The sequence below is a fragment of the Cheilinus undulatus genome, linkage group 17 (assembly GCF_018320785.1).
Source record: "Cheilinus undulatus linkage group 17, ASM1832078v1, whole genome shotgun sequence".
Taxonomy (NCBI): Eukaryota; Metazoa; Chordata; class Actinopteri; order Labriformes; family Labridae; genus Cheilinus; species Cheilinus undulatus.
The window spans coordinates 11,436,222-11,461,809 of record NC_054881.1 but is presented as its reverse complement, the minus strand read 5'-3'; the positions used below and the strand labels follow the sequence as shown (position 1 = coordinate 11,461,809).

At 38.3% G+C, this 25,588-nt stretch overlaps 1 protein-coding gene across 1 annotated transcript in view; it reads right to left on the bottom strand.

Moving 5' to 3' along the window:
* The window catches only part of gpsm1b (G protein signaling modulator 1b), a 42,250-nt gene that overhangs the window by 6,546 nt on the left and 10,116 nt on the right, over window positions 1-25,588 (bottom strand). Inside the window, exons 2-11 of the mRNA XM_041810874.1 lie at window positions 19,278-19,499; window positions 16,278-16,413; window positions 16,005-16,147; window positions 13,656-13,779; window positions 12,312-12,427; window positions 11,657-11,812; window positions 11,456-11,564; window positions 11,251-11,365; window positions 8,325-8,395; window positions 8,068-8,238 (exon numbers count right to left, since the gene is read on the bottom strand). Of these exons, the coding sequence (XP_041666808.1) occupies window positions 8,068-8,238; window positions 8,325-8,395; window positions 11,251-11,365; window positions 11,456-11,564; window positions 11,657-11,812; window positions 12,312-12,427; window positions 13,656-13,779; window positions 16,005-16,147; window positions 16,278-16,413; window positions 19,278-19,499 (1,363 nt within the window). The remainder of the gene's footprint in view (window positions 1-8,067; window positions 8,239-8,324; window positions 8,396-11,250; window positions 11,366-11,455; window positions 11,565-11,656; window positions 11,813-12,311; window positions 12,428-13,655; window positions 13,780-16,004; window positions 16,148-16,277; window positions 16,414-19,277; window positions 19,500-25,588) is intronic.

Genomic DNA, 25,588 nt, shown 5'->3' with positions numbered 1-25,588 from the left:
AAGCCAATAAATAAATAAGGCTCAGTTTGAACTGAACGTTATCTTAACTTTAAGTAGTCTGGATTTAAATTTCAGTGTAAATGACAGGAAACATATCTACCTTACACTATCTAAAACTATCTTTTTGATGTAGTTTTGGTTATTTCATGTCAAGAAATCAGGAAAAAAGTGAGAGGTTTCTCTAAAAAGCAACATCAGCCGTGTTTGTTCTCAGAATCAGTCAGCTCAGCAGACCATGAGCACGTACACTGTGGCTCTAATCAACCATCAGCCACTCAGTGATTCAATCACTATTTGTCTGTCTGCGTTGTTTGTTTCCAGATAACATCAAGGGCTTCTCACATGGTACTCAAAGATGCTCCTTTCCCACTGTTGCTGTGTTCATGCTTTGTTCCTAAAGCACTAGTGCTTTAATTAATGCAAAGAAAATTATATAAGTAAAGACATAAGAGCTAGTCTAGTTGTTGTTGAATTTATTATGAGATGCCAGTGTGACTATTATTTTTCTGGTTCCAGGAATGGAAGTTTGTGTGGGTATTGACAAAAACTGATTACTGGACAGCAGCCATAATATACATGGTTAAGTAACAATGAACAGATGAATAATAATCTCCATGCAAAGCTGAGAAAATCTGATTCATACAGCCACCAGGTTAAAACAGATTATAAAAGCCATAAAAAAGATTTCCAGAGTCCCCATAAATCGTGCTCATGACTACCTCTTCAAGCAGACTTGGGCATGGTGCCCAGGTACAGTACGCTTACATTCAAACTGACCGAATGGAACCAGACTTGGGGTTCAATTTAACCCAGATTCAGGCTCAGGTCGCTAATATAAAACCATTCTAAGTTTCTCTTAGTGTACCCCTGCCTGTCTGAAGTCTGCTCATTGAGGTAATTCTATAGTTAAATTTTAGACAGTTTGCCAGGCTTACCAGCCATCAAATCTTGCACACAAACTACTTGACCCCTAATGTATACTGCTCAATAATGTTTACTGGGATATTGTTTTTCCAGGGCAACTATTAGTAGTTCATGAGTGTAAGTGTTTTTGTGGATACAGTGCAAAATAGGTGCTATTACTGGGCGCAAATCTCAAGCTAGACTCAATGCTTTTAGCACACTGCAAAAAATTTAGGTGGATCTACACTTTGATGTACTTAATACATGCAGACATGGTCAAAATGACTTACTGAAGTTCAAACCAAGCATCAGAATGGAGAAGAAAGGGGATTAAAGACACCTTGAATGTGGCATGGTTGTTGGTACCAGAGGGGCTGGTCTGAGTACTCCAGAAACGGCTGATCTACCTGGATTTTCACGCACAACCATCTCTAGGGTTTACAGAAAATTTTCTGAAAATGGGAAAAATATCCAGTGAGCAGCAGTTGTGTGGAAGAAAATGCCTTGTTGAGGTCAAAGGAGAATGGGCAGATTGGTTGGAGGCAGAAAGGCAACGGTAACTCAAATAATCATTCATTACAACCAAAATACATCTCTGAACTCACAACACAACAAACATTTAAGCAGATGGGCTACAGCAGCAGAAATCCACACCTGGTGCCACTCCTGTCAGCTAAGAACAGGAAACTGAGGCTACAATTCTCACAGGCTCACCAAAATTAGACAATAGAGGATTGGAAAAACGTTGCCTGGTCTGACTCTCGATTTCAGCTGCAACATGCAGATGGTAGGGTCAGAATTTGGCATGAACAACATGGAAGCATGGACCAAACCTGCCTTGTATCAACAGTTCGGGCTGATGGTGTCATGGTGTGGGGGATATTCTCTTGGCACACGCTGAGCTCCTTAGTACCAACTGAGCATTGTATAAAGGCCAAAGCCTGCCTGAATGTTGTTGCTGACCATGTCCGTCCCTCTCTGACCACAGTGTACCCATCCTCTGATGGTTACACTGAGCACCTGCATGATGCTATCATGTTATACAGACCAAAATCTCTGAGGAATGTTTCCAACACCTTGATGAAACGATGCCACGAAGAATGAAGGCAGTTCTGAAGGCAAAAGGTCCAACCCAGTACTAGCAAGGTGTACATCTACAAAAGTGATCGGAGAGTGTAACTATCTGAATATCCTGATGCAGTATCAGCACTAACTCTTTCTTTACATGTAATGAACAAATTTAAGCTTATTTTAAATAGTTGCCCATTTTACTTGGATATGTATTTTTTTTGTCATTGTAATTGTACACATTTAGTGCAAAACAACAGCAAAGACTTAACAAGAAGTGCTTGTATATATGTGTAGGAGGGCTATAAAATCCAAGATCTACCCTGAAAAAATTTAAAAGGACTGTTTTTTCAGGTTATTAAAGTAGACAACTGGTTTGCTGATAGATCTTGGGATGCATGGACAAATAATGTGGCATGAACAGATATCCATATTAAATGTTTATCTGCTGTGTCCAATCAGTTTGATGCTGGCATCTAGTTCACATAACTTCTGAATCAAATAAAAAGCTTTTCACTGGGGAAAAAAAGGTCACCCATTGGATAAACTGATCACTTTTCATGTGAAAAATGTTAGGAAAGTGAGAGTGTTGAATTAAAAAAAGTGATGAAAATACAACAGAATCGTCCAATAGCTAAAACGATCATTTAAACATTAGTATAGACCCTAATTTTCACATTTAACAAGTCTCTAAAAAAGAACTAGAGGGAGTGTATCTTAATTTTAGTCCTTATATCTGACAAAACATCTTAAAATTTAGTAAAAATGAAAACAGTGAAAAGGAAACATCCACAAAATGTCACAGAGCAGGTTAAGGGAGGAAGGACTCAACTTTAGTGTCTGATAGAGTCCCTGATATCAAAGCTTTTGGCGTCATCTCACTCCCTTTTTAAAAGGAAAATAAAGCCCCAATAACGATGCACAAATTCATGATTTAAAAGTATTCCAATGCTAAACAGAGACCGAGACACATGGAACTCCAACTAGTGGATGAAATTTAAATCACTTCGCCTCACATAAAGATGTGAAGTAGGTCAGCATGAGCAAACGCCTGACAACTTTTACACTGGAAAACCAAACTATGCCTCAGACAACACAGTTTTATTTTTATTTTTTAACATGAAAAGTTCTTTAAATGCACAGTATACTCCCTAAAAAGTCTTAACACTTCTAGAGAAACTAAAAACTTAAAGTCAAAGTTTGTAATCTCTAAAAAAAGTCACATGGACAAAGGGTAACTTGAATCCTTTGCAGCGTGTCATTATACAATCTGTAAAGCATAAATGAAACATCTTACCAGCAGCACCTCGTCTTTGTCCACTAGCTATTCCTCTCTCTCTCTCTCATGTCTCTTTGAGCTCTCTTTCCCTCAATCTGTGCACACGCCTGGCTCACACCTCCCTCTCTCCCACCTCACTTCACTCCCTCTCTCCTCCCCAGCTGTACTCTTCTCCCTCCCTCTCTTCTGTAATTTCCTCTCCTCTTGTATCCCTTTATTCATGCCTTCTTTGCATCTCTACCATCCACTCCTCCAACTCTCTCTCTCTTTTTCTCTCTCTCTTCTCTCTGTGGCTGTCCTGCAGGCCATTTTTGTCCCGTTCGCCCACTGTGGGAAAACAACTCATTATCGGAGATATGGGGGCTGACCCTGTGGGGAGGGTGGCAGCTCTGTGATCAAGGTCACATTATCTGCAGAGAGGAAGAGCTAGGGGGGATGAATGGGGGAAAGACGGGTGCAGGGGCATAGTTGAGAGCAAGCTGCATGCCAGAAATGCCCGCCAACCACATATGTTAGTGCTCATTTTCTCAAAACTCACACTAAACAGTCAAACATTCGCTATCAACAAACATGGCAGTGACAAATCTTCCCCGTGATTGTTGTTTACTCGCTCTCTGCATACAAATCAATCTGTAGCTTCTCACATTTCTGTCCTCTGTCTTTGGCCCCATGGTCTCTGTGCGGCTCTCCTCACTTCCCTCTCTGTGTTATCCAATTAATCAAGTAGGCCAGAGAGACAGAACAAGAGAGAAAGGAACACGTGATGGTGATGAGATAACAGGAGAGAAAGAGAGTACAGATATCAGGTTGGTTTGAGAGGTGGGGGAGGTTGAGGGAATGAATGGAAGGAGACAGGTCTTCTTAGATCATATCACCATTTGGCTTTCAAAACTTAAGGAGGCATTTAACCCCAGGATCAATGAGACGACTAGGCTGCTTGTTTAACCAAAAGAGACTGTCCAATCAGAGCTTTATCTAATCATAGTCTGAAGGATTTTTAAGATTTTTGAGTGAGTTTTAGAACAATTTCAATGGGGAAAATCAGAGCTGATTCAAGTATTCAAAATAACAATTTTGCCAATGGAGTTTTTCTGTCATATTACTAAAAGGTGACTGCCTATAGTAGTGTTTTCAACCTTTTTTTTGCCTAAGTCACACCTAAGATCTAGCCAAAATTTCAAGGCATACGAAATCCTTATCTAATATAAAATTGCCTATTTAATACAGTAAATAAGCGTATAGCATTAGTTCAGGCTGGCCACAGAATTAAGCACTGCTATAGAATTGAGATCAGCTGATCTCAGGCAAGCCCTCATCAGCTGACGGCCAGCTGATTTGCTTTGAATCACACTATTGGCTAATCGCACTCATGCTGCTATATGTAAACTGCTCTAATTTGGCTTTGCTTTGCTGCTCCCTCTCCAAGCCACTTTTTACACCCCTCCTCCACCCCAGCTCCTCCGTCCCACAACAGCCACATATGAATAACAGCAATACGTGATAATTTACAACTGAGAAAAGAAAAAGAAAACCTATTCAATGCCACAAATTATGTGTTTCTTGACAAAGTGGTCCTGACTGAACATAAGTTATTGTATAGTTGCAGTAATTATGTAGGATTGTACGTGTGCCTTGCCACACCATTTGATACCACTGCACTCTGGCATATTTCCTACTGCCCTGGTCCGTCATCAGAGTCTGATGACTACTTTTATGAAGGAAACTGTTTAGTGAGGACAGGACTTGGTCAATTTCATATGCAATTACGATTTTACAGCGGTGCGAAAGTGGCACTATATCATCCAGTGCTCTAGAAAAGGCACTGAAGAAACTGATAAAGAGGATGAAAGTGGCAAGAAAGAAGCAGTAGAGACACCTGTAGCCAGGTGTCTGTGAACCCAATATACAGAAGCCGTTTTCCTTGAAGCGGGTGGCCCGGATTCAATTCTGACCTGTGGCTCCTTCCCTTAACCTTTTTTTTTTTTTTAAGGCATAAATGCAATAATTTTGTGTATTTTATATTTAGAAGAGTTATTAAAATAGGCCAGTGTTACTTGTTAAAGTTGTTAACCCTGTATGCACTGTAGACATGCGCATGTCTGCACATGGTAAGAAAGGTACCACCTCAGTCTTTTTAAGCCTAGAAAATCCTAAAATGAGCTATAACTGGATGTAAAATAGTAGTAGCTCTCGAAATATCACTAGAAAATGGCTTACACACTGCAAGTCCGTTTCTTCCAATAGAGCACCTAAGACTCCTGAACTGCTGAGAAACCATACCATATGATACGTTACACACTTTATTTTACTTTTTTTATGTTTGACCATTAAAACAAAAAACAGTTGGTCCAATCAGTGAATTCTTAAAACCTCTTAAAGTCTTTTCTGAATCAGCAGTTAGTTACATTAGCTTACAAGCTTTAAACCGATGCAACACAACCGACACATCAGCCACTGCCATCATTACGTACCACATTATTAGCCGATGGACTGGGCTGAAAAACATTAGTTTGTCCCTGTTGGTTTGCATGAAAATGTACTTTGACAATTTTAAAAAAAGTTCTGAATGTCAAAATAAAAGTATTTAATGATGCACTCTCTTCAGTGTATTTTATTGCTTTGCAAAGCAGTTTTCCCTCCTATTTTCATATGGATTGGTTCATGTTAAAAGACAAGAAACTCTTTAAAATCAGAACCAGAATTGGTGTTTTTGCTAATCACACTAATACAAGGAATATGAATTTTGATGCAAAGTGAATAAACACAGATGTAGAATAAAGCAGAACAAGCCTATGAAAAAGCAGCACTCCTGCTGTAAAGGAACATATTGACCGATATGAAAAGGGTACGCTTCAGTGTCATCAAGACTGCCAACACTCAGGATGCTATTTCTATCTCTGTGATGAACTATCATTATGCAGCACAGTAATTCACTTTTTTCCTATGTGTCAGTTTGTTGATTACAGCAATTAGCACTGTCACAGTCAAAAGAGGGACTAAGTGTTGTAAAGACACTGATTTTAAAGCAACAACAGCTGCAAAAAGACTCATAGAGAATCTAGTTCACAGCAAATGGAGCACCATTGTTATCTAATGAGAAGACACCTTTACACTGTGCCTGACTTCTTACATCACACCATATAACCTCATGGGAAATTAAAGGATATGTTTCTAATTTCATCTCTCTAATTTCTCATTTTCTCTCTAAATCTGAAGCCCTGAGGGCCGTTTGGAGAGGGGATGAACAGACGAGTGGAAAATTAGTAGTGAATCCATCTATCAGCGTTTCAGGACCCTTTATTGCTTTCTATGAATGAATTAATCCCATCAACACTCATGAGGGCTTTTAGTTGGTGAATTATATGGTGGCCATATCTCAAATGAATCAACCTGGGTCTGTAATCAAACATTGCAGTTTGCTGCTTAGTACTCTGGCACAAAAATGGCACTTAGTCAGTGTTGTTCTCTTCTTCATAAACATTAGCATGACACCAACATCACATTTAGGTTTATGAAGAACAAAAACTACAATTAAATGTGTTTCACTGTAAACTTTGTATTTGACGAGGCAGAAGTGAGCACTGTCAGATTTTTCTAACATAAACAAGTAAGCAGGTCCACGAGAGTCCCCTTGATGCTAGTTCCAAAAGCCAAGGAACCTCCTTTAAGTTTCTATATGAAAATGCCCATGTTAACAGTAGAGATATACATGTTTACACCCTGATCCAAAAACATTGTGATCTCAATTGTTCATCTTGTTATTTGTTTTATGGTGTTGGTTATAACCCATTAGTTTATAATATATTATGTATGGGAGTTTTGTTTAACACTGATATGTGAGCACATTGTAGCTGCTTTAGGAGGCCATAGGCCCAGCATGGCCCATAGTCTACCATTCCCAATATGTAGCATAGCCGCCACTGTGGCTACATCCAAGCTAATCACTCCACTAGCAGCCACTGTGTATACCAACTCATGCTACAACTAACCCTTTTCCCCCAACTATCACAAACTCATGTTGAAACAGGTCGGCAGAAGAGCGAAAACATCTTTTCGGTCATGGAAAGCTTTATAGAAGTGTTTCATATTGGTCTTTATTTCATACAGGAACATGGTCTGTACTACAGCTGCTGTACTATAGCTATATCTGAGCTAATCTGAGTACTGGTGCAAGCCATTGGCTTTCAGTTCATCAAAACTGCCTCATTCTCCTCAAAGAACGCTGGGTATAAATGTTTAGAATAGGAGCTTTTCAGGATGGATTTGCCTGATTATAGACTAGCAAATCCCTTTGCTTTACAAGTTTAGGTAGAATGAAGCTCAAGTCTTATTTCTGCTCCCTTTACTTACAAAACTAGCTCTGTGCCCACAGGTGGAGATGGCATTTCCAAGATAATGATCACAATAGTTTGGCTTCAGAACAACTCACTGAGACGACATCCATGTTTTGCATAGTCTGTGTTCAGTATTTATTATATCCAAACTATTAAACAATACAGGAAAGCCAGAACAGAGCGCTTTAAAGCGCTAACAGGAAAGAAGAGTAAAATGTCAGACTGACACGAAATACTTGCGCTACAAAAAAATCTTTAAATGGGTAGTTTGATATTTTGGGAAAGATGACTTTATTTGAAAATAAGCTCAGAGGATTGAAACCAATCTGTTTGGCTGATAAGAAGCTATACTTACCTTACCTTCTGAAAACCAAGCATTCAAGCATTTTTGTTTCTAAACTTTCACTAGGTACCACTCACTGTAAAAAGCATAATGTGGTCAGTGTAACAGGCCTGGGAAAAAAAATAAGTTAAAGTACTCACTGGCACTGGAGGTGGGACTTGTAAAGTGATGTCATCAGTGTCTAGGGGCGAGTCCAACCACGGCCGTTCGTCTGATGACTGGCTGTCAGGATAGCCTTTTCTTTTACCCGGCTGTGACATGTGACTCTTGGATCTTCTTGGTATACTTTCTAAGTCCTGGTTTTCACCATTCTGCAGTCACAGAGCATAATGTTAGAGTAGGGTTTAGAACAGGAGAGACCTGTATATGGTTCATATTTACAGGCTCTCATGATCACCTTGTCTGTTGAGTACTTCCACAGCTCTACACTGTCCATGCTGTTTCTCTTGGTGAACTTGGGTCTTGCTCCTGTGGGAAATAAAATATTAACATTACTATGTTGTAAAATTTTGCACAACTGTTGATCTTAAGTCAAATGAAGCATGTAAAGCCTTCTTTGTGTCTTCTCTGCAGCCCTCAGTCATGTTAGCATTAGTCTCATGATGTTCGCTGTGTGGGTTAGTCAGACAACCAAGCAAACAATCTGAATAAGAGTGTGTTTGCCAGCCCTGCACCAGAGAGGGAAATGTAGGACATGGGTGTGAGTTTCTGACCCTGGAGGACAGTTCATGACCACAAACATCACACTAAGAGCCCGCTTGACTGTAAAGATCCAGATTATGCTTACTAAGATACTTTATTGTATAAATTTCACATGGCCCTAGTAATGAGAGATAAAGACTTTAGTTGTTTGAGGGTCATTCTGAAAACAGAACACGCTTTATAAACAAATCATCCTGAGGCAGGGGGAGTAAAGATCATCCTTTAAAATCTACCGCAAAAATGTTCACACCCTTTGCATGTTCTCACATTAGCCTCAGTCCAGACATATCACAGACACTGAGTCTGTTATGTCTGCCTCAAATTAGTTTAACATTTAAATGGCAACCTTGTGTACACAAACAGAATTTTAGTTGGTTTACTCAAGTCTGCAAATAAATGTAATCCAACACTGACGTTTAAGAGTTAAATCTTAGAAAGTACAAATACATTTTTAAGTTTTATATCTGTATTTAAGAGGGGATGGATGAATACAGTTTAAGGAAATGTCTCAGTTGTTTTTTTCTATTAAAAACTCTCTATATTTAAATTTTTATGACTATTATTGTGTTTCTATTTCTGTGATGGAAGCCCCAAACAGCTCAAACACAATTAAGTCTAACCACAGTTTGTTATGTGCAAATAGAAAGAAAATAAAAATGCAAAAAAATAAAAACACACAGAGTTAAGCCTTTCATCTTCACTACCTTTCCCTTTGATGTAGCTACGGAAACAGAGCTACTTACTTGCATAATAAAGACATCAGGTTATAAAGAACCAAAAATAATGCGTTTTTTTGTTGTTGTTTTTGTTGTTGTTGTTCATTGAGTCAGTATGTGAATGCAAGACACTCACCTAATGTATGTCACATTATTTAATTTTTTTCATCATTTTCCATTGACATCTAAATATTTTACTGCAAAGGAAATTACACTGGCACTGTGGTTTATGTCTTGTTTGTCCCTCATCTCATGCTCAATTGCTTGTAAAATATCTAAATATATATTTACCAGATTTTAAGAAAAAAAAAAACCTCTACAAAATGTAATTAGAGCTATTTCACACATGGATAATAACACGTGTTGAGTTTGGACACTGACCCACCTATTTGACACTTGCCCATTTTACAACAAAGCCTAACCACCAGTCAACTTTTATATTCAAAGTGATTCCCCAATGGTGTAATACTGGGGTCCTTGTATTCAAATTCACATTGTATTATGGCACTGCAAAATCACTTTATATCAAGTGACAAATCAAACTGACACTAGCCCCTTTCACAGTGCATTCCTGCAACATGTGTGAAACCAAGTTCTGCCATTATTAAACATTTTAATTGGTGTCCCTGCCTGTTAACTGTGTTACATCTGGGGGTAGCATTGATTTTCAAATATTTGAACAGTCTCTTTTTGCAGCTTTTTGAAGTTTCTGTATTTATTTATTCATTATTTTTTTAACATGTCTACAAGATTCTGAATCGATTTATAAATGTCTAATAATCAGTAGTAATTTAAATATTTAATACTGTGGAATAGAATCAACAAAAAGGTGGAACTTACGTAACAGCAAGATGTAAATTACCAGTTGTTCATTCATGAAAAAGCACATTTTTATGTTTGTAATTAATGTTACAAGGAAAGGATGCTGCTACCTGTGGTTTAGTGCAACTGTAAATTTCCAGTTTACAAACATCTTACATTAGAGGCAAGTGGGAAATTTAATTTAGCTCTTTTTTCTAAACACAAATGTAATATTTTTATTATGTTTGACACAGTAAAAACAGAAATGTAAAAATCCCAAAAAACAAGTGCATCAAAATGCATCAATAATAAATTAAGAATCGAATTGTGAGGTGCCCAAAGACTCCCACCTCTATCAGGTACTAGCTTCTAATGGTCCGATCAAATGAAACTACAAAGATTAGGCCGATGCTATGAATAATGTTGAGACATATGAAAAGCAGCACTGTGGATCAGAATTTTGTGTGACTTTCATGCCTTTAGGTCAGTTGAAGAATTTTGAGTATGTTTTCTGTGTAGTTGATTGAATGTGAAGTATAAATAGTCAGTCATCAAAGCCTTTATTTAAGCACAAATATAAGTGAACATTAGGCTCAACACTGAGGAAATTATGTTCAAAAGGCACTGTTGGCCCTTCGTTTATGTGGCTGTAAATCTCAAAGACAGCAGCCCAGATTTAAACCCAACCTGAAATTTCCTTTCCCCATATCGTTCCCCACACTATTTTCCCATGATTCCCATCTCTACCAACTGTCCTGCTTCTCCAATAAAGGTATATTTTTAAAGTGATGCAAACTTTGTGCAGCCCTTGATAGTCTTAAAAAAGTTTGTCCTTTAAAAAGGCAAAACTACGTCAATTTTAACCAAAACCTGTATTAGGTAAAGATTGCCAACATACCTGTGCAATTTAGACAGTGTGTAGGAATTTGCCTAGGACTTGCTGTGGTATAAAACCTCAAGTATTATTTTCTATTTTTTTCCAAAATCATATAGAAGTTTAAGAAATAGCATGATGGGGCAACAGATTTTGCCTTCCAGAACTTCTTTAGCTTATAAAGTGTCACATGATATTTCAATAAAAGGTAAAAATAACTTTTTTGTCACCTTGCATCTCAAACTCTGAACTGGAGGGTGAAAGGTCGCTCTCATTGACACCCAGGGCCTCCATCAGCTGTTCCACATTCATTCTGGCAGTCAGTTCTCCGTTTCTGTCTCCGATCTGTGGAGGAAGAGACAAACAGCCATGTGGGTCACTTGAAAAAAGAACTTGTCATGTTCTCCAAAAGGCTGTAAAAACAAAATGTCTCACTTCTTTAGAGATGTCCAGGTGCTTTCTGGCATAGTGAAGAGCTTGTTTGTGGTTTCCTAAAGACACATACGCATTCCCCAGACTCCAGCAGGCACGGCCCTCACCGACTCTAATGAGGCATAAATCACACCAACCAAATGATATTCCTGTGCTGTAGCATGCTTGTGCATTGGAGTGAGATAATACGCATGTTTATTCTACCTGTCTGTAAGCTCCTGAGCGATGTACAGGTGTTTAAGGTGGTAGTCTATGGCCCTCTCATACTGCTGTAGAAGGGTGTAGGTGTTTCCAAGGCTGTAGCAGGCCTGGGCCTCCATCACCTGGTCCCTCAGCTGCCTGGACAGCTGCAATGTTTTCCTGTAGTTAAAAAAGAATATGTAAATAAAGTAAGGCCGTTACAATATCAGATGGGAGTAACAATCTAACAATATCTATATACAAAAACAGAATGCCTAGGAGGCACCCAACTCTGAGTAATATCTGGTTTTTAGTTACCAAACATTGCATGCAAACTCAAATACTGAATTGCACAAAATAAACATTGCCAATGTTTCTGAGAAATGTAGACAGTGTGCAGGAGTTTGCATGCAATTATGATGAAATTATTCATATTCTACAAATCTGTCTTGTAAAAACGGGTGTAGTTTCTTAACGTTTTCATATTTTTTTATACCATCAATCATTTAAAAAGCTGATTGTTTGATTTGAATACTGGAGTAATGAAAATGTTCAAATCTTTAAAATTGAGGGAAGGAAAAAATGAAGAGATGGAAATATGCAAGTTGGTTTGAGGGGCAAAAGACAGAATAATTTTCATGTTTTCTCCACTAGGTGTCACACTCTTCTCTCTCCTCACCTGTAGTACTCTGTAGCTGTGTTGAACTGGCCCAAGAATATCAGAGCATTTCCAAGGTTACTGTAGGCTCGTCTCTCTGCAGCTTTGTCCCCAAATTCTTTGGCTATGGATAATCGCTGAGAACAACAGAGCAGAAAAGTCACACAAATGCATTCCTGTGCTTTTACATTTTTCTTTTTTTAACAATCACTGTCAAGCAGAAACGGTTACACAAACGTTATTAGTAGGAAAGATGTAATATTACAGCAGAGCAGCATCAAATCTTCTTCCCTTTAAAGCAGTGTGCTCCCCTACATCGCATAATGATAGAGTCATAATGGGAAAGAGATGAGAGACCTGCCTCTCCCATGAGGAAACAAGTTGTTTCATGACGGAGAGTGATGAGCCTCATGGGGAGAAAGAAAGCCTGAGGCTGTGTTTGCCAGTAATTCAGCAAGAAACCAATTTCAGCACCTCTTTTTACAGAGGGAAGCTGTCATTCAACATGCTGCAAGTGTTTACAATGCAAACAATGCAGGGTGGATTTGTGTCCACTGAAGAACTTCCAAAGGAGATAGTTTTTTGAAAAACGACCAAGTTTGACCAAATGTTAGACTTTTTAATCACCATATATTCTTGCACTCCCGGACACCAACGCTTCCCTTTCCACTCAGCTAGCCTTGCTGTTTTGCATGTGAAATTTATTTCAGACATATGTTAGTGTAAGGCAAATGAGGTGAGATATCTTGTCAACAAAAAGCACACATACATGACCTACTTCTTCAATGAAGTGACGGGAAGTAAAATATAACAGCACCACTACACCAAGGCTCAAATCATACTACACGTCTGATCAAACACATCAGTTAATCAAATGTAATTCTTTCAACATGTTTGCTTGTGGCCCACACATAACAGACGCACACCCTGGAGGCCAACTGTGATGACAGTAATGCCCTGCAGATGTTTTTATGCAACACTGTGGCCTCAACAAGATCCCTAGCTTAGATTTCATTGCCACAGAACATATGCATGAGCCCCCAAAACACCAAAAAACATCAGTTAAACCAAACAAACTGCACATAAACCAGACATCTTCAGATTTATGTCCCCAGTATCACAGTGAAACCTAAGCTCAATACGAGCAGATTAAATTTGTGTTTCATCATGAACATCTGAAGGCACTATCACAGCAAACCACAACGTAACTGAATATCTCTGAGGTCAACCACCCTGTGTCAGAGAAAAAAATCATCCTGCTGCTCTGGAGTATCAAGGTCACAGCTATACTCAGACATTTCAGCAGAGCTGATAACTCTTATCTTTGCACTAAAAAGATGCTGGCAGATGTTTTGAATTTCTCACCTGGCGGTGAAACTTGATAGCTTCAACAAAGTTTCCCAGTAGATAGTGAGTGTTTCCAAGGTTTCCATAGGCCCGGCCCTGAGCAGCTCTGTCTCCAAGTTCTTTAACCAAACACAAGTTCATCCTGCAGAGACGAGTACACATGAATTTAGTCAGCATGTATGTAATATGGAAGCAGAAATTCTAACACTCACTTTAATCATCTATCCAGTTTGATTTATGGTAGCTCTTACATCCATGCTCATATCTTTGATACATTTTCTTATCTAAAACAGTCCTATATGACCAATGAGATACAGTTATTAATGGGGAGAAAGTCTTATAATGCTTAATAGTAAAGTAATTATCTATGATAACTCTGTAGTCATGTATAAGTACACAGCAGCTGCATGACATTTTCATTGTTTGGATCTCATGTGTGTTCATTTATATTGATTTTTGAATGGGTTTAAGTTACTGTCTGTATAATTCCAGTTGGATGTTTTTTCAGGTTTTTAACCTATTTTTGAAGGGGCTGTATATACTATTTTTGACATTTTATGTTACGTCTCATTAGCTGCAGTTGCCATCTAGCCATGTACTGTGCCTACATACCAACATCTCTGCAATTCCTACTTTACCTATAAATGTTTTCCACTGGAATATACCTGCTGTTTCAATAAGAAAAATAACTTTTACCATGGTCTGTATCAGGGGTGTCAAAACTTTTTTCAAACAGATATATATGAGAATGACAGGGCTTTGATTTACCTCACCTTTGATATATTAAAGTCAGTGAAATCAAAAAGTCCAGGGAAAGGTAAGGTAAGTAATTCAATATGTTTAAGGAATAAAGACATCATAAATCACAAGTTTCCATTATTGGCTGGCGATTCAAATAGCCAATCATTGCTGCAGATTTTGGGTGTTCAATTTCAATCTCAATTGGGTATATACAGAAAATCTGACATTAAATTTAATACTTTTTAATATTTACTATATAGCATCTACAATTTATAACCTGTACATTAGAAAGACATTACAAAAGAAAAGGCCAGCGTATCATTTACTGTATTGTACATTTCTAGATTACAAAATGATAAAAATGACCTTGGTTTGATACTGTAAGTGAGCTGACAATGGCGTTTTTTTTTTTCCTTTTTCTTTGTTTTTGTTTTTTTAACAACCCAGAGTAGTCATAACACTGTCTCAAAGTACTCTTCACAAGATTTACCTCCAGTTGAAACTACAAAGTAGAACTTGCACCCTGACCTTTGATAGTACACCCCTGGTCTAGAAAATTGCTCTGAGAAGTTATTACACAGGGATGATGATGTTACACTAATCATGGTAGCATCATTTGTTGAAGCTGTTTAATTGCATCAACAAGCTACATGTCCATGTAGCTATACACATTCCTAGCAGTCACTATCCTGTTGTGCTTTAATAGTAAGTGAACTGGAAAGGCCTGTGTCCATTAAGCTGCTATTTTCCATTTTCAATATAAATCAATAAGTTTGGCGTTTTCAGCACTCAGCATCCCAGGCACAAACACGCCACCAGCATCAGCTCTTATGTCACTGTTGAATATACTTCTGGAACACCACCATGCTCATCATTGTGATTAAACTTTAACCATTTTACCTATCAGCTATGTCATCAGCTGAGGAGAAAGTATTGAGAGTCGTATTTTTGAAAAGTAAGGATTTCTAAGAGAGAAGCTTCTGCTAATGCCTGGACATGATTCCTTTGCATAGTTTACAAGTTTTCTAATTGAAATATTTTAAATAAAAGCAAACATTAAGTAGACAGAACACTTTAAAACAGACCACATGGTCATTACAGCCAAGTTCAACAATCTACAACAGCAAGGACAATCAGTTCTTTGTAAAGTGAAATCTCTGTTATAAAATAGTTGCATTCTGGTCTGATCTTTACGCATTAGGCTAGATGGAGCCAGGGAGAAAATATGGAACAGTGAAAAATGTTGAAGTAATCTTTTTTTTTTCTGTAAGAGTCAGCAAGATCTTGATCAAACAGACATAGGCCAACGGCCAAATCATGTCTGGACGGCTGCTTGACAAGAACAGCTGCATTGTGTACAAAACCAGACTGTCTGAAATACTGGCTTAAGGCACAGATGTATTCAAGGAGAGCAGATGGACTAATATTAGTTAGAGATGAGTCAAAGTAGGGTCAAAATTAGTGCCAGATGTTCCTTTAAACAGGATACCTGCTTTTAATTTTATTAATACTCTGTTAATACGGAGAAGTGTTCTGCAATAAATTCATTTTAACAGCACTAATTTAAGTTGAACTTTTCCAGACTACCTCTTTGAGTTTTATTTCTTATCACTCAACAAAACTTACTCATAAAAGCCAGTAGCCCTTTGCAGTGTGTCTCTGACATCAGGAGGCAGGTCTCCAGGTTCCTGGGTGCAGCCCCATAACTGCTGTTTGCCCTTCGCATGAAACACGTTGCCTATATTATACAAAGCTCGGGCCTCTCCCACCTAAAACCAAACAGAAAGAGATAAAGGAAAAGGTTACAGCGAGTGTAAAGGGTGCACAGAGCTCTCTGCAGATACAGAACTATCTATAGTTGACTGTTGTTGTGAGGAGATGCCGCTAACATAAAGTTACCTTGTCACCCTGCTCTTGGGAAATATCCAGATGTCTTTGACAGCACACGACAGCCTCATCAAAGCGCCCCAACACTTTTAATGTATTACCGAGGTTACCGCTGGCTTTGCCCTCTCCGATCCTGTCTCCTATTGTCCTGAGAAAGCAAAAACAACACAATGTTTATGTTGCGCCATGGGAGCAAGGGCTACAGTTTCTCTAAGTCAATGTCAATTAGGTAAACGACAGCCATTAAGGCTCTGTGCAAGATTTAATTGGAAGATGCTGCACGGTACATTTTTAATTGGCTCCTAGGAGGCTCACCGGATCTCAGTGGCCCTGCTGAGCCTGTAATGTAACAAGGTAAATCTCCCTGGGGTCTTTGATCGCTTCCCTGCTGAAGTACCAGCTGCACTCACAGCAGGGAACACGATTATTCATTGCAGCTAAATATCCAGCTGGTAGATGAAGACCATGGCGATAAGAAAGTCCCCTCACTTTTCTTTGAATTTCATTATCTTACATTATGTCAACAGTTTAAATCCCCGCTGCTCTAGTGCACCTGAAAAAGTCAATGAAACTTTTCAGGGATGCTTTTTGGGTCTTTCTCTTTGGAAACTGTGAATCAAACAGTCAAATCAATAATGTGTAAAACCTACATACCGCCATAGCTTCTCTGACAGCACTGCCAAGACACTGATAGAAAAAGCTGTGACCACAACAAAGCTCAAATTGATTTAATAGCAATCAGGCTCCAGGGAAGCTACAGGAGATTCTCTGGTTTCATTTCATATAAAATTTATTATTTGATGATTGAACTCTGCAAAATTTCATGAAACTTTGAAACCAATTGAAAACTCATGCAACTGCCAGCATCAAGTGCCTCTTACAGTTTACAAATATAAACAAAAAGTTGTTTTTTTAAATTCAAAGATTAAGATATACACCCATGTATAATTATTGTTTACCATTAAAGTTTTGGATTTACAAAGATGGCATTATACTGTACTTTTCAGTGCATCTTAGGGATGTCACGAGACCTGAATTATACACTTGGAAAAAAGTTTAAAGTTTAAGTTTAAAAAAGAGCAATATCCTTCGCCCAATTTGGTTTTTGTTTTTAAATCCATCATCAGTCTATCCATTTACATCTTTCTGCACATGATACTAAAATGTAAAAACAAAAACAAAAACAAAAAAAGTGTAATTTAGACCCTCTGCGCTCAACTTGTGGGTCGAGACTTAAAAGTGGATTGCAAAGTCCTTTTCAGCGGGTCACAGACGTGGCAAAAGTTGCAAAAAAAGGCTGTGGTGTGCTTTTAATTTGAAGGAATGTCGTCATCTCTTTCTCCTCTTATATCATCTGTTCCATCTCAAAGCTAAACTCCCCTATTTTCCATTCAAAACATTTGGTTATGAGAAAATTTTAAGAAATTTGAGTTGCAATCTGTCACTAAGGAGGTGGTGGTGGGTCCTAAAGCTAAACCAGTTGAGAATCATGTATTTAGACTATTTATTTGGTTGATCATTAAAATAGGCAAAATAAATGTTTTGAAATTCTCCATCTCTGTTATATCCAGTTGAGCTGACCTTTAAATTCAGATAAATGCTGCTCTCTTTCTCTCAGCTTTTTGTAAAAAAAATATACCTACAAATAAAATTTACATGGTACTTTCCAATACTACAAATCAGTAAAATTAGGCTACATTTGCACTGCAGGCCTTAATGCCTAATTCTGATCTTTTCTCAAATCTAATTTGTTTTTTTGTGGCTGTTCACGCTGCAGTCAAATTTCAAAAGATCAGACATGTCTCTGATTTAGAACCACATATGAAAGTAGCTTGAATCTGATTCGAAAAGGTCACATTCAATGTGATTTGTGTTGTTCACACTGTCGGAAAAAAGTCACATATGAGCAAAAGAATCTGATCAGGTCACTTTTAACTGCAGTGTGAAAGAAGCCTTCTAGTGAACTTTCTTTAAAGATTTTTATGGGGGCTTTCTGCCTTTATTATGACAGGGCAGCTGAAGGGGGACAGGAAATATGGGTGAGAGAGTAGAGGAAGACATACTGGGATCAGGAATATGTAGATCCTGGGACCAGTTCCTGGAGGACTAGCTTTTGTATATGGGCACCTACACTACCTAATGAGCTAAACCGGCACCTTGAGAAGTTGAGATAATATTGTTAAAATGTGATATTGGAAAGTGTCAAAGTTTTTGGCAACTATATAACTGTTCACTTCTTCAAGACACATCATGAAAAGAGGCAGTGAGGGTTTCCTCCAATGTTGGATGCTAGCATAATCCCCCACAGGGATTTTTTAAATAGGGTTGCGCATTTTAACTCAACTCAGTAGTTAACAGATAACATAATAGATAGCATAATAATTACTAGTCAGTCAGCTCAACTGTTTATATTTGTGTATGTTGGCCAACAGTGCTAGTCAAATTCTGTTCTCAAACTGTAGCCTGGCTTCCTGCAACTCATATGGCTGCAGCCGTAGACTGGCTTTAGCCTCAGCTAACTGATCTTCTCCATTGGCTCTACTGCACGGATGTAAACAACCATATTAAAGGGGAATCATTCCGTACAAGGGCCATGTCTAGCAGTATTTTAATTTGAAAAATTTAGTTAAGGTTGTTTAAAGCTGCTTTAGTTGGTGAACCAACCAGAGCAATGCAAGACCACATTCAGCACAGTAATGTAGATGATAACCTGCAAGAAGGACCAAAGGCTGGAAGTGGATTGTTAATGTTAGCAAAACCAGGCAAACCAAATTATAACAGTTGCCTGCAAAATTTTTCATTCATTCTTTATTCAATCTTGCTTCTTCCACATGTGTTTTTTATATCTAGACTTTTAAGTACTCAGGTCTTCATCAGGGCTATTGTCCGCAGTGTCTTGCACACCTGTGATGAGTTATCAGGTGCATGTTAGGATTGTTAAACTCGAAGGTGCAATCACACTCTACTCTTTCATTCATCAGGTAGCAGTTTCATAAAAGGTACATTCCTCACCTTGCCAAAGTAAGGTCATGCTTGTGGTACTCCAGGGCCTTGCCGTACTCCTTCAGGTAGAAGTAGGCGTTGCCCAGTTGGCTGTAGATGGCACTTAGTGTCTTCAGGTCTTCTGTGCCGACCTGCACGGCTGCTTCAAAAAACGCTGTCCCCCCTTTAAAATCCCCGGCCTTGCACAGCCGCTCTCCTTCCAAGGCAAGCTCCAAGCAGGAGGCTTCCATCCTACATCACAGTCACACGGGGAGAGACACAGCATTTTATTAACGTGAACACTAAAAGAGACAGAACAATGTATATTATCAGGGACGCTTACAATCACACTGAGGAACTAATCGCCAGAGTCACCATGACAACAAGGTCTGTAGCCATATCTATGGACTGTTGCCTTAGCAACTGAGTCTAAGGCTCCAAGATGAGCACCTTAAAAGGTGTTAGTTTTCACTCATTATTGCTTACATCAGCCTGATTTTTAGCATCAGGATTACAAAGGTATACAGTTCTCTTGCATTGAATACCCTAGAAAACTGCTCACTCTTCTCGCTACATTTCTGCAATTTTTGGTGTATTATCAGGATTTGCACTCTCTAAATCTTTGTATGTAAACACTAAAGAAACGTATTAGTTGTTTGTGTTTAGAGTGTGTGGGAATAAAGTTGTTAATTCTTGTGTCAACAATGTATGGTCAAAGTCGATCTCTGCTCCCCTGCATCGCAAAGCTGAAATATAAGAAAAGCATCACTTTCCAGAAATAACCATCAAAAGCAAAGTCAAGAGGAGTCTTCCTACTACTTATACAATGCACTTGTTGCCATAGCAACTGCTGGATCAATGGCAGTGTGTCATGAGTGATAAAAAAGAAATTTGTGTATGTTGAAGGATTCCATTTTAATAAGGTAACATACCAATCAAAATACATCTTATGAGATGGAACCTGTCCATTTTATCCATTCAAAAACATCCGTCATAGAACTTCAATGTCACTATGTAATAATCAGAAGCCAGCTTTTTTGTTGTAGGACTTTAAAGAGACTAAATATTACAAATACTGATGAATCAAGACAGAAGTCAGGAACAACCCTAAATCAGTGAGTTGTATCAGAATCCACAGAGCCCAGATTCACCATATAATCCAGGATAAACTCAGCCAAGTTGGTTGCAGCTTTAAATTCCACATAAGGTCTTAGAATAAAGAGTTCAGCAAGGATTATCCTTGAATCTTATCTGTTTTTCAAAGAGCCCCGTTCAAAAAACACAAGAGGACCATATGTAGTTTCACCTGCATTTGGTAGAAATCTTAAATTTAAGTTCATTTAGTCAACACAAGCGTTCATGACACTGTTCATTACACTTCTTATAGCGCCGTTATGTATTCTCTATTCTGTATTCAATTTTCTAAACTATACTCTCTCTACAATCAATGTAGAAGATTATATTATAGATGCAGGTATTTTGCTGTTGTTTAACTTGCACTAAAATACTTTGAATTCTTGTTGTCATATTTCTTCAAACTACATGCAACATACTACGTCTTCAGCGTAGACCTTTTCTATCTTGTAGTCCACTGAAACAACTGAAATGTAGATTAAAATGTCACCTTTATCTTTATTCCTAACTAAATTATTACTATAACAGTAACAGCAGACAATTTTCAATAGATTTATTCTAACTGTTTGGTAAAGTTGCCAAATTTTGGGATTTTTTTTGTACTTTTTCTCTGAGTATATTTTATACACCAGTGGTTCTCAACTGGTGGATCGGGACCCAAAATTGGGTAACGAGGCCCTTTCTAATGGATCGCGAATGTGTGCCAGGGAAAAAATGTGACAAAAACTCAATCTACAGAAGCCACAAAAAATGTGTACATTTGTTTATGCTCAAACTTTAAATTGTGTTTCAAGGACTGAAGTTTGAGGGCTGAACTACACTGAACTACTGCCGATTATTGATCCGGATAATTAACATCTGGCAGATTATTGTATCGGCACTTTATCTTACCAATAATTTATACAATTATTTATTCATCAAGTGCGCTCCTTTGACTTCACCATGTTTTCCCCTCTGGCTTTATTTTTACGCTCCACAGTGTAAAATGTCCTGCTAACAATATTTGATTGGCTAGATGTCACATGAGTACCTGCCAATCAACACTCAAGCCTGGGTGCCACCCTCACGGTAAGCATGTGGAATCACTTCCTGTTTTCCTGCTTCTACTGTGTTACTCTGTGCTGCTTCTCATGCTGATGGAGGGAGGGCTGAATTATTTATTTTACTTCAGTCTTTTGATCATGCAATTTTTCTTTTGCCACATTAAGTACTTTTTTAAAATAATGACAAAAATGCATATCTGTCGTCGTCAGTCTCATGAATTCTGAATGACTGATATGGGCCCTGGAAAACAACTATCAGTCAACCCTCTAATCAGAATCGATATTAGTAAGATAGTTTAGTAAGTTTCAGTAAATCAGATATCAGCAAAAATCCAATATCGTGCATCCTTAAAAACTACTAAAACTAGGGAGCCAGCACTATCTGAACTGTACAAACATGATGTATTTCTATCAAGTGGTTTGGTTTGGTTCAGCAGAGTTTAGCATGGTAAACTCTGATCTTGCTCTTGTTTCCAAAGCTTATGTGCCTACAGCTTTGCTCATGGTGATGGGAGTCCCAGCTCTTTTTAGAGACCCTGATAGTCTTGCTCAGTTCAGTATAAGAGCTCATGCTCAGTGGTTGATGTGGGTATTGCACCGGAGGCATTACGACCTAGAATTGTAAATATCAAACGACCCAATATCTGAGAGGCTACTACGTGATTTTGGGCAGTAAAATAATCATGTTGACACCACACACTTGATGACTTTTTTGACAAATAATCATTTGCGATGAGCCTCCACTCAGGATACATACCCATCACATTGGGGAGGCAAATCTGGCCTAAAATCTGTCTTAAAATTGTGCAGTGCGCGGCCAACATAAAGTATGACTGAAATGTTGGTCAACAACCTTTTTACACAAGAAAGACGAGACTAGGACTAAAACGTCGTCAAGGACACTTAAACAAGACTAAAATGTTATTTTGTTTTTGTCAGACATTCAGGATCCATGATAATTCTCCACTGTGGTTAAATCCAACAAAACACAATGCTTCTGTTGCTCTTTTGCCCTTTTGTTTTCTGTTTGTACAATGTTATTGCTGTAACACAGGAAGTGATGAGTCTTTCTACCAATCAACAGACTGAAGTGAATCTATCTCCACCCAGAAGTTTGACTGCACTAAAATCAAAAACAAGCAGTATGTCAATACTGAACGCCTTGGGCTTGTAATTTTGCTGCCATGATTTTTAGGAGTATTCAATCCAAGTCAGAGCAATGATAATATTAACAAAGGGAAGTAACCCACTTGAACAAATTTCTCGCCAAATGTTCCCAACTCTTCACAGTTATCAATTGGCTTGCAAAACTTTGCATGCCAATGAAAAGTACCAGAAATTGTTTTCATTGTATTTCAGCAGTACCTGTGTTTCTGCTTGGTTCTTGTCTTGTCCACATACGCCTGAAGCTCCGTGCGTAAAGGCCTCAACATGGCTTGAGGTCGCGGTCCATGGTGGACCAGTTTACATACTGCTATCTCAGCTCCAGTCAGAGGGCAGGGCTCAGATGCCATGAGGGCAAGAGTAAGCAAGACTAGCAGACACTAGAGGCTCTGTGCATATAGCCTGGAGTTTATTCAAGGTAACACTGATAATGCTGAGACCGCAAGTGTTGTCAATAGATGAGTCCATATCACTGAGTTCATGTATCCCATAAAAATAATCCAAAGTAATTCATAATATCAGCAGTGTTTCAGCTAAGCAGAACACAGTCCAAATGGACCATCTAAACACAGTCCAAGAATCACATCTGCTTCCCAAATCCTCAAGAACTTTCCAAAAATTAAATAGTGAACTCTGTATTTGAAAAGCCCCGACAGCCAAGAGGGATTTGAAGGAAATTCCCCAAAAGAACAGTTCCAGACACTATTGTACTTCTCAGCAAAAACATGTTGATCTAAAAGTCCACCAAGGGAATTTTCACCAATCCAGCTCAAGGAAGTCAAAGTGTTGAGAGGTCATTTACTGTTCTGTCCTTCAGTTCTTCCTATCCCCATTGAATTGTCTCTGTCCTTCTGATCCTCTTCCAAGTGTCCTCATCTGAAATCCATTGTTCTTCCTTGCCATAATAAGTCCTGCTTAACAGAAAGAGGTTGTAATAAAACAGGATATCCCAGGTGAGAGCAAGCACGATATTAAGCTTTTCTACTGACCAAATGAGAGACAGAGAGGAAGGATGACAGAAAGACAATTACTAATCCAGGGACTTGCACCTCCTTGGTTGACAGCACACAGAGCACAGATTGGTCTACGCTAATCCAACTATCTGCTGACACTGGCAGAAACATTATTAGGTCACCATCAGCTAAGACAAAAAAGACACATCTAAGAGGAGTTAAGAGATGTCAACTCTGTGAGTTGTTGATTATTTTTACCAGGAATGACTGAATCAAAAACTGAAGTCCATGACCTTTTTCAGTCATCCAGGAGTCTAGACAGGTCATGACACTTTAAATGCGTTTTTAAGCCACCAAAACACACATGACCTACACTCATCGTTCTCCATGAACAAACACAGTCCAAAGAGGCTGCTGCTGTACTGCATTAGTGCTGCTAATAATATCCCTCCTGTTTCAACACAGTGTCAGGACATGGAAACATTAATGTATTGACAGGCTTACCACAGGTGTATCTAATAACATTAACAATGGCTCTGTTCCATCATGGCACATCAGTAGGTCTGGACAACACTCAGTACACAGGTCCTCTCAGCTAAGTACCTCAATGTAAAGCAGCCACAAATTGTGTTATGAACTTAAACCTTTTAAGGAAAATTTAACCTAATTAGATTGTCCTAATATTATTATCAACAGTGTAATATTTCTACTCAGGAGAATCCAAGGATTTTAGCTTTGTTGACACTATAGTATCATGACATCATGGGATTATTCAAAGAGCTGTAAAACATAATCTGTTGTTAACTGCCCGTCACCAGATATTATTTTACAGCATGGTTGATCTGCTTAAATTTAAAGTCTTAATTTTCCTTTAAAGGTAAGGGGGAAGAGGATAGAGTTGGGTTTAGATTGTATTCATCACTAACTGAATGCTTGTTACTGTAACATCCTAGTTTCATCTTGTGTCTTCATTAACGTACCGTTACGACTCCAAACATTTCTGTAAACACATTTCATCAGCTGAGGATCTACACTAACCACCAGTATTGATTTAGTCGACTAAAACTATGACTAAAATTGTTGGTCAAAAGCCCTTTTTTCCATGAGAAAGACTAGACCAAGACTAGCTAAAAATAGATCTTTGATGACTGACTACAAGTTAAGTTTTCATCAAGTTGGATAAAAACAGACTAAAATGTAATTTAGTTTTCGTTGGACATTCAAAATCTGTCAAAATGCAATGCATCTGTATCTCTTCTGCCTCTGCTGTAGAAAGCAGGGACCCCAGGTTTGGCAGCGTGCATAGAACACACTACCATGATATGGTACCAAATTAAGCAAGAGAATAAATGCTTTGACTAAAAGTAAGACTGAAATGTGAGGACTATTTGTGGACTAAAACTAAAGGGTAGAAATGACTAAAATGTGACTTAAACTGAAGGCATTTAATCAAAAGACTAAAACTGAGACTAAAATTAAAAATAGCTGTCAAAATTAACACTGCTGACCACAGAGATCATCAAGAGGAGACCCTGGTATCCTAAATATCCTTCCTTGTTCACATTCATCCCAACAACTGAAGCAGCTGCAGGGTGCAGATAGAGTCGATCGGACATAATGGAAGCTTTTACCACCCAGTTCAATACTGTAAATGGTTACATCACCTTAAGATCAAACTTTAGATAATCATAATGTGGACGAATGAAAACCTACACAGACAGACATGACAGATTATAACAGTCAGTTTTTACACTCTGTGTGCCCCTCCTTGTTCACTGTAACTCATGAATAAACCAAGTCATAGAAAGAGAAATTTACTGCAGCTGTATGTTCTCTGAATCCCAAAGTATCCAACAAATGACTACAATCAGTCACTGTTGCATTTAGATATTGCTTATATAATACAGTTTTCTCATTTAAGATAAGAATATTACCTGAATTTTAATTGAAGTGTACAAACACGTACCACGCTACCCAGACGAGAGACAACGGGAGTGTGGAAATGCAGATCCTACTTTGGTATTAAGTGGAGAGGAACAAGTGCAGA